The sequence below is a fragment of the Puma concolor genome, chromosome A2, assembly GCF_028749965.1.
Source record: "Puma concolor isolate L17-30 chromosome A2, mPumCon1.1.hap2, whole genome shotgun sequence".
NCBI lineage: Eukaryota > Metazoa > Chordata > Mammalia > Carnivora > Felidae > Puma > Puma concolor.
Window position 1 is genome coordinate 19034476 of NC_141668.1, and position 13590 is coordinate 19048065.

At 51.6% G+C, this 13590-nt stretch overlaps 1 protein-coding gene across 1 annotated transcript in view; it reads left to right on the forward strand.

Annotated features, from left to right (window-relative positions):
- Positions 1-13590, forward strand: part of WDR91 (WD repeat domain 91) — a 28984-nt gene that overhangs the window by 13553 nt on the left and 1841 nt on the right. The window contains exons 7-14 of the mRNA XM_025929335.2: positions 2133-2288; positions 3796-3989; positions 4716-4866; positions 6659-6753; positions 6894-7062; positions 9083-9191; positions 9988-10100; positions 11369-11566. Of these exons, the coding sequence (XP_025785120.2) occupies positions 2133-2288; positions 3796-3989; positions 4716-4866; positions 6659-6753; positions 6894-7062; positions 9083-9191; positions 9988-10100; positions 11369-11566 (1185 nt within the window). The remainder of the gene's footprint in view (positions 1-2132; positions 2289-3795; positions 3990-4715; positions 4867-6658; positions 6754-6893; positions 7063-9082; positions 9192-9987; positions 10101-11368; positions 11567-13590) is intronic.

Consider the following 13590-nt stretch of genomic DNA (forward strand, 5'->3'; position numbering starts at 1 on the left):
TGGATGCTTAACTGACTGAGCCACCCAGGTGCCCCAAGTTCTTAGTTCTTATTAGCATGGTGCCTTGCCTATGGTACACATTCAATGACTAACATGTATTGGTTATTGTTACTGTTGGTTTTCTTCTTAGGTTATTTCTTTTATCTTGACTGAGAACCCTACTTCTTTCAGAATAAGGCAGAATGTGGAGAGTCAAATACTTTTCCCTAGAAGAAAGTTCTGTCTCAAGCAGAAGTTGATACCCCTGACGATCACCTCAGTCAGAAAAACAGAAATAACAAATACCCTGAAGGTCAGCCTCAGTTAGGCTCTACATGAACTAATAGTTCTTTAAAATTTCCTTTTTAACTTTTCTGATGACTCCAGGGTTCCAAGGAGTCTGTGTTAATCATTTTATTTATTTATTACTTTAAAGACATGTTTAAGATTATTTATTTATTTTGAGAGAGAGAGTGCAAGTGGAGGAGGGGCAGAGAGAGAGAATTCCAAGTAGACTCCATGCTGCCAGTGCAGAGCCTGACGCAGGGCTTGAACTCACGAAACCACGAGATCATGACCTGAACCGAAACCAAGAGTTGGACACTTAACTGACTGAGCCACCCAGGCACTCCTGTGGTAATCATTTTAAGTTGTTTAGCGTTAACATAAAAAATAACAAATGGGGTGCCTGGGTGGCTGAGTCGGTTGAGCATCTGATCTCAGCTCGGGTCTTGATCTCAGGGTCATGAGTTCAAGGTCTATGTGGGGCTCCACGCTGGGCATGAGGCCTACTTAAAAAAATAATAAGTAGAAGTAGAAAACAACAAGTGGACTTTGGTTAAGCTTATACTCTTGACTTAGGTCTTATGTGCAAATGACTTGCAGGTTTCAGGTCTAAAACCTGAGTGGCTGTTTGCATCCAAATCCCTTTGCTAAGAATATAAAATAAGGCAGAGGAAGGAGCAGTTTTGAGCATCACACTTTGTGGGAATAAGGTTGGGAAAAACCCAGCCAGATAATCTGGAAAGATGATGTGGTGACAACTCCTTTTAAAAAGGCTCTAGATTCTGTGTCTCCCTCTCTCTGACCCTCCCCTGTTTATGCTCTGTCTCTTCCTGTCTAAAAAATAAATAAAACATTAAAAAAAAAATTAAAAAGGCTCTAGAGGGACGCCTGAGTGGCTCAGTCAGTTAAGCGTCTGACTTTGGCTCAGGTCATGATCTCACGGTCTGTGAGTTAAAGCCCTGCGTTGGGCTCTGTGCTGACAGCTCAGCCTGGAGCCTGCTTCAGATTCTGTGTCTCCCTCTCTCTCTTCCCCTCCCCTGCTCTCTCTCTTTCTCTCTCTCTCAAAAATAAACAAATGTTAATAAATAAATAAATTAAATAATTAATTAAAAATTAAGAGGCTGTAGATTACGAATCTTCTCTCCATGGAAGCAGGGTGAGGATTATTAAATTCATTTGCTATATAGCCTTGGTCGACTTGATCACTCTTGTCATGAAAAGGGGCCAGAAGATGCCAGTTTCTTTCCTGCCAGTTTCTTATCTTGCTCATAGGTCCTTGAGTTTCCAACAATTTCTGTTAAGAATTTCTGGTTGCCTAGTAATCATTTCCACATACCTCGATAGTTAACATTAGCTGGCTTAGTCATTAGGTTGGCCCAAAACAAGAGCGGGTATCGTGTTCATTTTTGCCTCCAGGGAGGTGATTGTATGTTGCATACATTTTTTTTGTATTGTCCAAACATACGGTTGCTTGAAGACGTTTACAACATAGGACCTGACTTGCCTCATAATCATCACTTAGGATGCACTGGTCTCCTCCCCCTTCACTAAAGTTAATTGTTCTGATTAGAGGAAGGAAATGTGTGCGTCTGTCTCCAGGTGATGCTTCTGGCAGGCTGAGGAGTGCTGGTGACTTACCTCCTAAAACAGGGAGAACAGAAAGGGGGGCGTCCACACTGCTCGTGCTCCACTCTGGACTTAGCCCGTAGGCTGAGATCGGAGCATTCTGGCCGGGAGGACCCTTTCCCGGGAGCTGTGGGCTGAAGGAGCTGCTCCCTGGCTTCTGCCTCCCCCTCCCCCCAGCGGACGTGCCGTGGCCTGGGCGCAGGCAGCAAGTGACTTCTTACAGCCCGCATGTCGCCCTGTAGACCGCGAAGGGAAGGGACCCGGCGTGCGGGCCCAAGGACGGGAAGAGCCTCTTCGGCGGGCTGGCCTCTGGGGAGTCCAGCTGGTCCCAGCACCGGCAGCGGCGCCTGCAGGATCACGGCAAAGAAAGGAAGGAGCTTCTGTCTATGACTTTGCAGGTATGGCTCAGTCTTGGCATCACACGAGTGCCTGCAGGGACATCCCCGTGGCTACCGTTGGGGGCCACGGAAGGAGGTGGGGTGGCGCAGAGCCTGCCCGTACCTCTTTTGACTTCTACGTAATACAGCTAGCGTGTCAGCGGCTCTGGGAGGCTTGGCAGGAGAGGCCTGTTTCCCTTGGTTTAGGCCAGAATCACCCAGCCTTGCCCCTTCACAGCCTCCCTTTCTCCCACATCGCCTGCTGGAGATGCTGCGCTGACACACGGTGGTGCGGCCCCGGGCCGTTGCCACGCTAAACCCCGGGACTCTCCTCACCCTGGAAATGGGTCGGAGTCTACTCTTTGTGGCAGTAAAGCTGCTTCTCCTTCTGTCACCTACTCCAGATTGAAAGGAGAAACCCAAGGGGTTTACTGGCTGAGTCAGCCTGTTGACCATTTATCTCGTGATCGGGACTACTTTTAAAAGCATTGCTGCCGGTTACCAGCCCTGTGCCGGTTCCAATTTGATGGCATAGACCCTTAAGCCTCGGATCTCAGATTGTCCTCTTCCGACACCGTAGGATTAAAGGCACACCTGAGCTCGGCCGCTCCCGGAAGGCACCTATCTGAGCTCAGAGGTCTCTCTTCCTCTGTTATTTTTGTGCTGTAGACCCGTGGTTTCTGCTACCCTAAGGAGCACTTAGAGGAGCCTTGGGAGCCAAGAGGCTGGTGGAGATTGCCCTGGCTGATGCTGCCTGGCCTGGGTTTTGTGTGGGTGAAAGGCTAGAAGTCATGGCGGTCAGCATTTAGTGTACCAGGGAGGCAGAGACCAGGGCAGCTGCAGACGCGCCAGGTGGCAGAGGGTCAGGTGCCTTCTGGTGCCCGGCCTTGTTCCGGCCTCTGCTGCTCCTTGAGTCTCTATCTTTATGCCCGGCCAGTCACCTCAGTCTCTTGGTACCTCCTTTTCAGGAGGAGGTGCGGGTAGGTATGGGGGAGATGCTGGTGAGGGGCTAGGCTTGCCTCTGATCTGGTTTCACATCTGAGTCCTGCCCATTGCCAGCTCTTGACCTTGGGTAAGTTATTTAACTTCTGCTTTCAGTCTTTAGTTTCCACAGTTATTAAATGGGGTTAATCATAGGATCTCAGATGGTTTCAGGAAGGATTAAATGAGAATCAAATGTGGTCACACAGTGCTTGGCACCTAGTAGGTTCTCACTAATTTTTATTGTCGGCCAGTCCTGGGTCCTGTCAGCTGTGACAGGCAGAGGGTACCCATGGCCCACTACTCCCTCAGCAGGGTCTCTAGACAGGGGCCATCAGCAGAGCGGGAACCTGCCTCTCCTGGGGCAAGCTGGGTGCTGCTCTTAGTGTTCGGAGCTCTTTCTACAGGTCTACAGACCCTGTACCCACTGAGAGCCCCCCCAGCGTGCCGTAGCCCGGCATCCTAGATGTCCTGCAGTGTGTCCCCGAATGGCTGGGCCCAGTGCAGACCCTTCACAGGTAACTCGTCCCCACTTTGCCTGTCACAGAGTGCAGAGAAGAAGCCTGAAACTAGTGGCCCGGAGGCCGAGTCCTGCCCAGAGCTCCACGTGGAGGCGCTGGAGACATTGACGCGGGCTCCCGCAGCAAGCGCCGAGGGAGGAGGGGTCCGTCCTGAGCAGCCGTTCATTGTGCTGGGGCAGGAGGAGTACGGGGAGCACCACTCCTCCATCATGCACTGCAGGTGGGTGCGGGTCTGGGGGCAAGGCCCCGGCAGGAAAGTGCTGACTGGGGTGGGGGCTGGTCTCCCTGGGAAGCCTGGGTTATGAGGCTGTGTGTGCGAAGGTGTGGCAGACAGGAGGTACACGTGGTGGACTGGTCCCTGAAGGACTGTGGCCGTCCCTCCAGAGTCACAGGAGGGCTGGACAGCTGCCCTTGGCCTGGGCAGCCTCTCTGTCCTCTCTAGCTATGGGACTCTGGAGTCTCAGAATAGGCTACCTTTTATTGGAACTCCCTAAGACTTCATTTTAATTTGCCTCACGTTTGTACTTTTAGGTAAATCTTTATCACGTACAAGTTTTTAGTCACACGTGGTAAAAGCTTGACCTTTATAAGAAGCCCTCACGGAAGGTAGTTTTCAGACAACGAGTGTCCTCCCTGCCCCGGGAGCCGATGGCTCTGGAGTGTGATGCAGGAGGCACCCCAGTGCTCGGGGCCGGGGCCGTGCCTACCTTCCCTGCTGTTCTGTCCCCGTTGTGGACCACAGGGCTCAGCACATACTAGGTCCTTTGTAAGCAGTTCCTGGGCGACCAAACACATGAATACTTCTAGAAGTAGTCCACACCCATCCTTGGCGTGTAGGCAGTTTGAGAAACAGTTGAGAAGTCAGCAAAGCAATCTGGGCACTAGTTGAAGAGGACGGTGCGCTGAGGCAAGGATGGTAACAGCTTCCTTCTCTCTCCCGTCTTAGAGTGGACTGCTCGGGGAGGAGGGTCGCCAGCTTAGATGTGGACGGGGTCATCAAAGTATGGTCCTTCAATCCCATCATGCAGACCAAAGCGTCCTCCATTTCCAAGTCGCCGCTGCTCTCTCTGGAGTGGGCCACCAAGCGGGACAGGCTGGTGAGTGACGAGCGATGCGTGCCTCATTGCGGTCTAAGTGAGGAGTTTCCAGCTTCTGGCACCAGTGGCTGAGCCGAGGCAGCTAGGCCAGACCCCTCCCTTCTCTCTTCCTGGGAGTCGGGGGGGCACACATCCAGACTGTCCGATCAGGGCTCCTGCTTGGGGGCAGCAGGGAAGCTATTGGATTAGCAAGAATTGAAATCAGATGGTCGTGGGACCTGCAGGATGCTCCTGCCAGTTGGTGAGTGTCTCTCCTGCCCCCTGCTCTCCCCCATCAGCTCCTGTCGTCTGTCCCCTCTGACAGCCCAGCACAGATGTTCCCAGCTGCCCCTCCTCCTGCAAGACCCCTCCCCGGGCCAGGCCCTCTGGGAAATGGCTGAAGCTGGTGGGGATGGTGTCCTATTTGGGGTCCCCACACGTCTACTACAGTGCTGTTAGCACAGCGCTCTTTTTCTTTCTGGACGTTTTTTTGTTTTTTTTTTTTAATTTTTTTCAACGTTTATTTATTTTTGGGACAGAGAGAGACAGAGCATGAACGGGGGAGGGGCAGAGAGAGAGGGAGACACAGAATCGGAAACAGGCTCCAGGCTCTGAGCCATCAGCCCAGAGCCCGACGCGGGGCTCGAACTCACGGACCGCGAGATCGTGACCTGGCTGAAGTCGGACGCTTAACCGACTGCGCCACCCAGGCGCCCCTCTGGACGTTTTTAATACTTGAGAGAGGATTTGCAGTTGAAGAGGTCAAGTTGATTTAAGTGTTTTCTTTCCTTGTATTCTGTTTTGAGGAGATGATGCAAGGCAGCCCAAGGGACAAACCTCATTGTTTTTCTAAATAATTTTTGACAACCTGCAGGGATTATCCTTATGCTACTAGGATCTCAGGACTTAGCCTATACAAGTGTTATCTGCCAGTATGAATTTGAAGTTAGAATATAGGTAATATTCCTGGGGGACACCCTCAGACCTGCCTCTGGTTCTTCTTCTGGCATTACCCATTATTATCTTTTAAGCTTTTTACCCAATCAGTCACAAATGCCTGAAGGCAAGGATAGCCTCTTGTATTTTTCCTGGAGACCTTTACAGGCCCAGAGCCAGAGCTGTCCCCAGAACATGCAAACGGGGCCTCACCCAGGCCCGGCAGGCTGCCGGTGGTGGCGGGTAGATGAGGGAGAAGGAAGGACGGGAACAACTGACATTTAAAACTGACAGGGAGCGAAGATCAGAGCATCTCATTTAATCAGCCGGCACCTTTCCAGGTGTATCTGAGGTGATCTCTCTCTCTCTCCCAGTTCATAGATGCCTTCTGTAGTTTTGTTTCTGTTCAAGGTCACCTCTAAGGTCTCCACGTAATTTTTTTTAAAGTTTTCAAATCTTTATTTTTGAGAGAGAAACAGAGACAGAGAGAGAGAGACAGAGCATGAGCAGGGGAGGGGCAGAGAGAGGAAGACACAGAATCCAAAGCAGGCTCCAGGCTCTGAGCTGTCAACACAGGCCGGACGCAGGGCTCAGACTCATGGACTGCGAGATTGTGACCTGAGCTAAAGTCAGATGCTTAACCAACTGAGCCACCCAGACGCCCCGGTCTTCATGTAGTTTTTAAATGAGGTCCGTTGTAGCCAGATATCACCTGGTTGCGTGGAGGTGTGTTTAAGTGGGCCTCGCCCCTACTGCCTGCCCAGACCTACCCCTCACAGGAGTGGGCCCAGCCCCGCAGTGCTCCTCCCTGACACATTCCCCCCCCCCCCGCCCCCCCGTGCTGTCCTTCGTGCCTCCCACCCCTTCTCAATTCTAGCTCCTGCTGGGCAGTGGTGTGGGGACAGTGCGTCTTTATGACACAGAAGCCAAGAAGAATCTCTGTGAGATCAGCATCAACGACGACATGCCCAGGTGAGTGGGAGGCCACTGCCCACCCCTGCCGTGCTCTGTGGGGGGGCCTGCTTCTGCGCCGGGCCTTTTGGCCCGTCTCTGTGGCAGGACCAGCCTCCGGGGGCCGGCGGAGTGCTGACCCAGCCCCGCGTGTGTTGCAGAATCCTGTCTCTCGCGTGCAGCCCCAACGGGGCCTCTTTCGTCTGTTCGGCCGCGGCTCCGAGCCTCGCTTCCCAGGTGGACTTCTCGGCTCCAGATACCGGCAGCAAGGGTACTGACCAGGTTCCCGGCAAGCTGCTGCTGTGGGACACGAAAACCATGAAGCAGCAGGTGCAGGCCCTGCCCCTGTGGGTCTCCCCGTGGGTCTGTGTGGGGTCACACTCCGGGCTCGCTCTCCCGTCTTTCCGATGAGCCGCCTCCTCTCTTTGCTCTGGTCTCCTCTGATTTTGATTTGTGAGGCGGGTTCGGAGTGGAAGTGTTGAAAAGCAGTAACACTCGGGTTGGGCAGCTTGCTAGCGACTTAAGTCATTGAGAATTGTGCCCCGGCTGAGAAGTCATATGCAGCCTATCAGAGGGCCCTTGTGGCTTATAAAATTTGTTTACTTTTGTTTATATTGAAAAGCTTTAAAAATTTTTTGAGCAGTTGTGGTTCACAACAAAATTGGGAGGAAGGTACAGAGGTCTCCTACATGCCCCCTGCCCCCTACTGCGTCCCCCACCAGACACACCCCTACTGCGTCCCCCACCAGAGCATCTGCAGTGACAGCCCAATCCCCTAAAGTTCAGAGTTGATCTCAGGCCTCAGTCTTGGTGTTGTACGTTCTCAGGGATTGGACAAATGTATGAGGACAGGTACCTACCACTGTAGTATCACACAGGCCGTTTTCACTGCCTAAAAACCCTCTGTGCACCTCCCGTTTGTCCTACCACGTCCCCCCAAACCCTGGCAGCCGCTGACCTTTGTACTGTCCCCGTAGCTTTGCGTTTTCCATAATGCCATGTAGCTGGGATCTTACGGCATTTTCGCATTACCTTCTTTCGCTTATTATTAGACATTCAAGTGGCTTAGTTTTTAGAAGACAGATGTGGACTCTCTTTCTGATTCCATTAGCTTAGTATTTCATGAAAATGACAGCAGCAGCTGAAAGAGGTGAGGACACATGCGTGTTCTTGAGAAGTGACAGCTACGTGAAAGCTGACTTGTGGGCCACGTGGCCCACCTTCCTCAGGAGCCGAGGACGGTTCCCACCTAAAGTGGCAGATTCCCGCGGCTGTGACCCTCAGCCCCTAGAGAGAGAAAGGATGTGTAAACTCACACGTTTAAAAGGCGGTGACGTTGCTCATTAAAATTAGTTTTGGGACACAAACATGGCATGGCCCTTGCCTCGAACAAATGGTTTTCTGATGTCACTGGACACTGGGAAGGGTCCCTGTTCTGTAGACGGGCCGTGTTCCGAGGGTCCAGTTCGCACCTCCCTGCGTCTGCCTGTAGAAATGGTGTATGTTCCCAGCAAGGGGTCTCCCTGGAGCTCAGGTTTCAGGGCCACACCTGAATTCTTGACCACCGTGTCCTGCCACGTCTGTTCTCCTCTCTAGTTTTCCTCATCTTGCCAGATGTGCTCCACTAAGAAACGGGGTGCCTGTTTGGAGCCGTCCTTCTCCCTCACTCCACGTGGTCAGTCTGTGAGCAGACGGCCCCACCTGCAGAGTGTTTCTGCCCTCTTCTCTGCACTTCCAGGGACACACCCTAGACTCGCGCCCCCGGCCCTCCCACCGGAGGGAATGGCAGACCCTGTGGCATGTCACACCGCTCCATTCTTCCAGATTTCCCACCCACACTGGCCCAGGGCCTTGCACGGTCTGCCGTCCCCGCCCTTCGGCCTTGTGGAGTGTCCTGCGGCCGCAGGCCCTATCCACGTGCTCTCCCCTCTCTAGAGAGTTCTTATCCCACTCAGTCTGGCAGACATCTGTCCTCCAGTGTCTCTTAGATGCTTTCCCTTCTCCAGTTTAATTAGATCCTTCTTAATCTCGTTCTTTTCCTCAAAAGCACTTCCCGTAATTTTATGTTCACTTGTTATCTTCAGAGTTTTAATGAAATACTGAGTACGTACAAAAGAATGTTGCAATCGAAGGTATATAGGGTAATGAGAAGAGAAGCTGTAACGTGAACCCGTACATATTGTCACAGTTTGAAAGTGGAACCTTCAACACTTTTTATGCTGTTGTGTGCCCTTTGCATTCTTGGCCCCCTTGCCCTTGCAGACAACCTATTTTGAATTTCGCGTTGTTACTGTTTTACAGTTTCCAATTTAGTTAGTTGTTTTTTGTTTTGGTTTTTGTTTGTAACTAGCTCCAGTTCTCCCTGGACCCCGAGCCCATTGCCATCAACTGCACGGCCTTCAATCACAATGGGAACCTGCTGGTCACAGGGGCGGCTGATGGCGTCATCCGCCTGTTTGGTAAGTGGGTGTGCTCACGGCAGTCTGGTCCCCTCCTCCGGTGTCTCAGAGAAGAGAGTTGGGTTTTTGCCGGCTGGACTAGAGGCTACTGCAGAAGCCCAATTCAAGATGCTTGAAATAGAGCTTAACTTTGGTCCGAGTCTGCTCTTTTCAAAACCTCCGGAACCAGTCACCTTGCACACGGTCAGTGTCGGCCTCGGGAGTGCTGGGGCTCAGCAGTCCTTGAGTCCGGACTGTTTGATCCGAGTCCTATGGCCTGAGTGAGATCCAGGAGGACACGTGAGGGTAATGCCGTGCCGTCCGCTTGGCGTGGCTCGTGCGTTCTCCTGGTAAAGGTGTGTCGCCGTTTGAGGATCCCCGAGGCAGACCTCCAGATCTGCCTCTGGAGACTCCGGGTCAGAGAGTCTGGGAGGGAACTAGGGACTGTGTCCAGCAGATCCCCCAAGCGCCCTGGTGGGAAGTTACCTAGGAAGCGGTGGGAGGCCTCCTAGGAAGGATTTGTGTGTCCCCCTCAACTTCTGGGCTCCCCAGAGGAGCTCAGGCTCTGCCAAGAGATTCCTGAACCTCATTTTTGACCCAGTGTTAAAAGCTTCTATTTTACATTTGTTAAACAGACGATTAATACATTGGCGGAGAGAACTAGCAAACTGAAAGGCCTTTTTGGCAGGGCTCAGCTCCGAGATACCTGTAGTTTCCAGGAGGCCCTCTGCCTCCAGAACAGCTTCTGCCCTTCTGTCAGGGGCGGATGCCTCCCCGGGGCCCGGGCGGGGGTCTTAGCGGCACCTCATTGCCTCAGATATGCAGCAGCACGAGTGCGCCATGAGCTGGAAGGCCCACTGCGGGGAGGTCTATTCTGTGGAGTTCAGTTACGACGAGAACACCGTGTACAGTATCGGCGAGGATGGGAAGGTAGGTGGGAGCGGATTTGGATCGGGAACTTCCCTTCCGCTGGGTTAGCCATCTGAGATTCCAGAGAGCACCAGAGAAGCGTGGGGGGTGAGATGAATCCTGACCGTGCCCTTTACTGGCACTGTGACCTTGGGCCCCTCTCTGCCTCACCGTGTCCTGTGTGTAATAGGGGTATAGTAGTAACCAGTCTCCTAGGACCATTGTGAGGTTTGCACAAGTTTAGTGGGAGCTGGCGGTTATGAAAGGGAAGAACCCAGCCTCCCTCCTTGTAGCAGAAGTGACTCTTCCCACTATAGGTGCATTAGCGGCGTCCAGATTAGGGCCGGGCTGTGCTGCATTGACCTTGGCGGTTGGGTGGTCACAGCATCACGTGTAGAGTTTGCTTCCTAGAGTCAGTGCGGATAGGCCTGAGTGGAGTCAAGAAAGGTAAAATAAGCCGGGGATAAAAGCAAAGAGAAGTGCCCCCTTGTCTATTCTTTCTGGAAAGACACATTAGGACCTGTCGAAAGGGAGCTGGGGGTGGGAGGCAGGAAGGCAGAAGTGGGAGAAAGTCTTGGTTTTCATGTGCACCCTCCGGTACGTTTGGATTTTATACGATGTACCTGTAGTATTCATTGAAAACTGTAATTACAAAATAAGCCCTTCATTTGAAAACTGTGGGAAGGGAGTTTTAAATTAAAGCTTGACTTCCTATTTATGTGAGTAGGACTCTCAGGTAAGAGGTGGTCAGACGGGCCTGTCCGTGATGTAGGCTAAAGGATTATATACACTATAGTGCGTGAAGCTAGTTGATGATGATACTGCACGTGTTCAGTTGATAACAATGTGGAGACATCGGGAAGATATTTGGGATGTGTCCTCTCTTCGCTTCTAAGTCAGAAAAATCTGGTTGGGTTCTAACCCTAGAAACAACAACAATAATCAGCAGTAATAGTCATGATCGCTTGGAGCATTCCCCTGCTTCAGAGACAGGAACCCAAACAACGGCAGCTGCCTGCCCTTTTCCTCTCCTGGAGTCAGGCCAGAGAGAAAGCCCAGGCTCTCATGTGAAGTTACAGACTCTTTCTAGATGTTCTTCTCTGAAAGAATGTTTAAGTTGTGTTGGGCAGGGATGCACTGAGGGGTCATCCCGCCACCTTTCCTGGTGGGCTGTAGACCCACGGCCTCTGCTCTGGGATCCACCTTTGCTCCTCCTCCCGGGCTGGGTGCCGGGGAGCCACGGCCAGCTCCTGCTGGAAGAGCATTCAGGTTGTGCTTTGTGGTTGCAGTTCATCCAGTGGAACATCCACAAGAGTGGCCTGAAGGTGTCTGAGTACACCCTCCCTGCCGACGCCACGGGCCCCTTTGTGCTGTCAGGTTACAGCGGCTACAAGCAGGTTCAAGTTCCCCGGGGCCGACTCTTCGCTTTTGACTCGGAGGGAAATTACATGTTGACGTGTTCTGCCACGGGTGGAGTCATCTACAAGGTACCGAGGGTGGGGGTGCTGTCACGGTGGGCAGGGAGGTCCCCCCTGGAGGTCTGGGCCAGGCTGAGCATGGGCCTCCATCCCTCTCCCTGCCCTGTGTGGCCCCAGAGAAGCCTCTGACCCCGGATGGATAGCTCCTGGGGTCTCCTTGCTGCAGGCCGGGCAAGGGGGCCGATTCTCAGCTCAGCAGTGGGGACAGAGTTTGGCACGTCTGTCCTTTTCTCTGCTTGTCCATTTGCAGATTCTGGACCTTTTCTGCTTTTATTCCTTGGGAATAATACCTATTATAGAAAACATAAAGAAATAGGGAGAAGGGTTGGAAAGAGTGTTGGGTTGGGGAACATGCCTCACACAAGCAAGAGCTTTCTGTGGTCTGCTTTAGTTACTCTAATGTGGTATAGATTTATTAGTTTATTGGGGATCCCATGGATCATGGATATTCCAGTCCCATGGCCAAAGCAGAAATCTGGGGGTGTGATTGATCACAGCATGATGTAAGTTGTCCGCTTTGGTTTTGTCCCTCAGTTTATACGCTTGTTTTAATTCTTGTGTCCGAGTTTCTCTGGTTCATGTACTTTGTAAAATATAATTGTATGAATTTATAAACGTCTTGTATTTTACTAATATTATCAAACAGACTAGTGATGAGGATTTGAGTTGTAGCCTAAGCATATGTTTATGGTAACCACACAAACCAATTCTTAGCCTCACTGTTAACTCTTTGCCTAACGGTGGTATTTAGGCTGTAGGGATAGAGTCACAGGTGGAATGTCCTCTGCTTGGGGGCTCTCCATGCCCTCATTGCCATGGCTCATCAGTCAGTGGACCGCACGTGGTGTGGACAGAAGCTGTGCGCAGTTGTTGGTCTAGGTGCTGTGGAGTGCACGTGGGGGAGAGAGTGCGATCCTGTTCTTCTGGGATTCACACTCGAGACACCACCACCAGGGACAGGGCAGTGTTGGGGTTCTGAGGGGAGGGAGCTGGGCAGGGGCCGAGTCCTCAGGGAAGATTCCCTGGCAGGTTGTGGGGGGTGGGCTATGGATTTGAGGCCAGAGGAGAGACAGGGAGGAAGGCAGGCCTTGGGGCCCCACAGAGATAAAGGCAGGCCTTGGGGCCCCACAGAGATAAAGGCACGTGAGAGCACTTGAATGGGATGGGGTGTAAGGAGGACTCTGGAGATGTAGTGTCAGGAGCCTTCTAGACCGTTGGCTTGGAGCGTGGCCCTGGGACATCTGGGTTTACCATCAGTGAGGCTCCTCTTTTCCACACATGATGTGTCTAGTGGCTCTTGGCCTTCTTAAAATTAGCTCTGCAGTTTCTTGTAATTGCTCTTGGGAGATGCTGTAAAAATAAGAGCTTTCTGTTTGCAAGCCTAATTGTAGTTTATTTTATTTAAAAATTGAGTTTCAGTTAGGTTATACTTCGCTCTCTGTATGATTTTATGTGTGTTGCATGTGTTTGTGTATTTGTAACGATGAGCCTTTGTCACTTGTTATTTGTCCTGATCAGCCTTTGTCATTTGTCCCAATCAGCCTTTGTCATTTGTCCCAAATGCCTCCTCCTCTCCTGTCCTCCTGCAGCTGGGTGGGGATGAGACGGTTCTGGGTTTCTGCCTGAGCCTGGGTGGCCACCAAGCCTCTGTGATCACTATGGCCTGATGATTTGCAGTCAGACGTGCTCTGTAACCGATTAATGGGTCCAAAGATTTCCCTCTGTACAATTTTTGAAATGCCAGTTATGGGGTCTAACTTACTTAAGGAATATAATGAACTTTGGATCCTGTTTTTATGATCTTTAAACAACTTATGATTTAAATTTATTTTTTTATTTGATATTGATGTATTTTTTAAACAAGTTATGACTTTTAAAGATGTTTTCTCCACAAAGGCCAGAGACTTCTGCGTCCTACTCCTGGGTGTTATCCATAGCCGGATTAATCATTATTCATCGTGTTCCTGGCTTCCCCTTCCTCGTTACCTGCTGACTCTTCATAGCTGTGGGCTTGGTGGGAGAGGGGGAGCCTG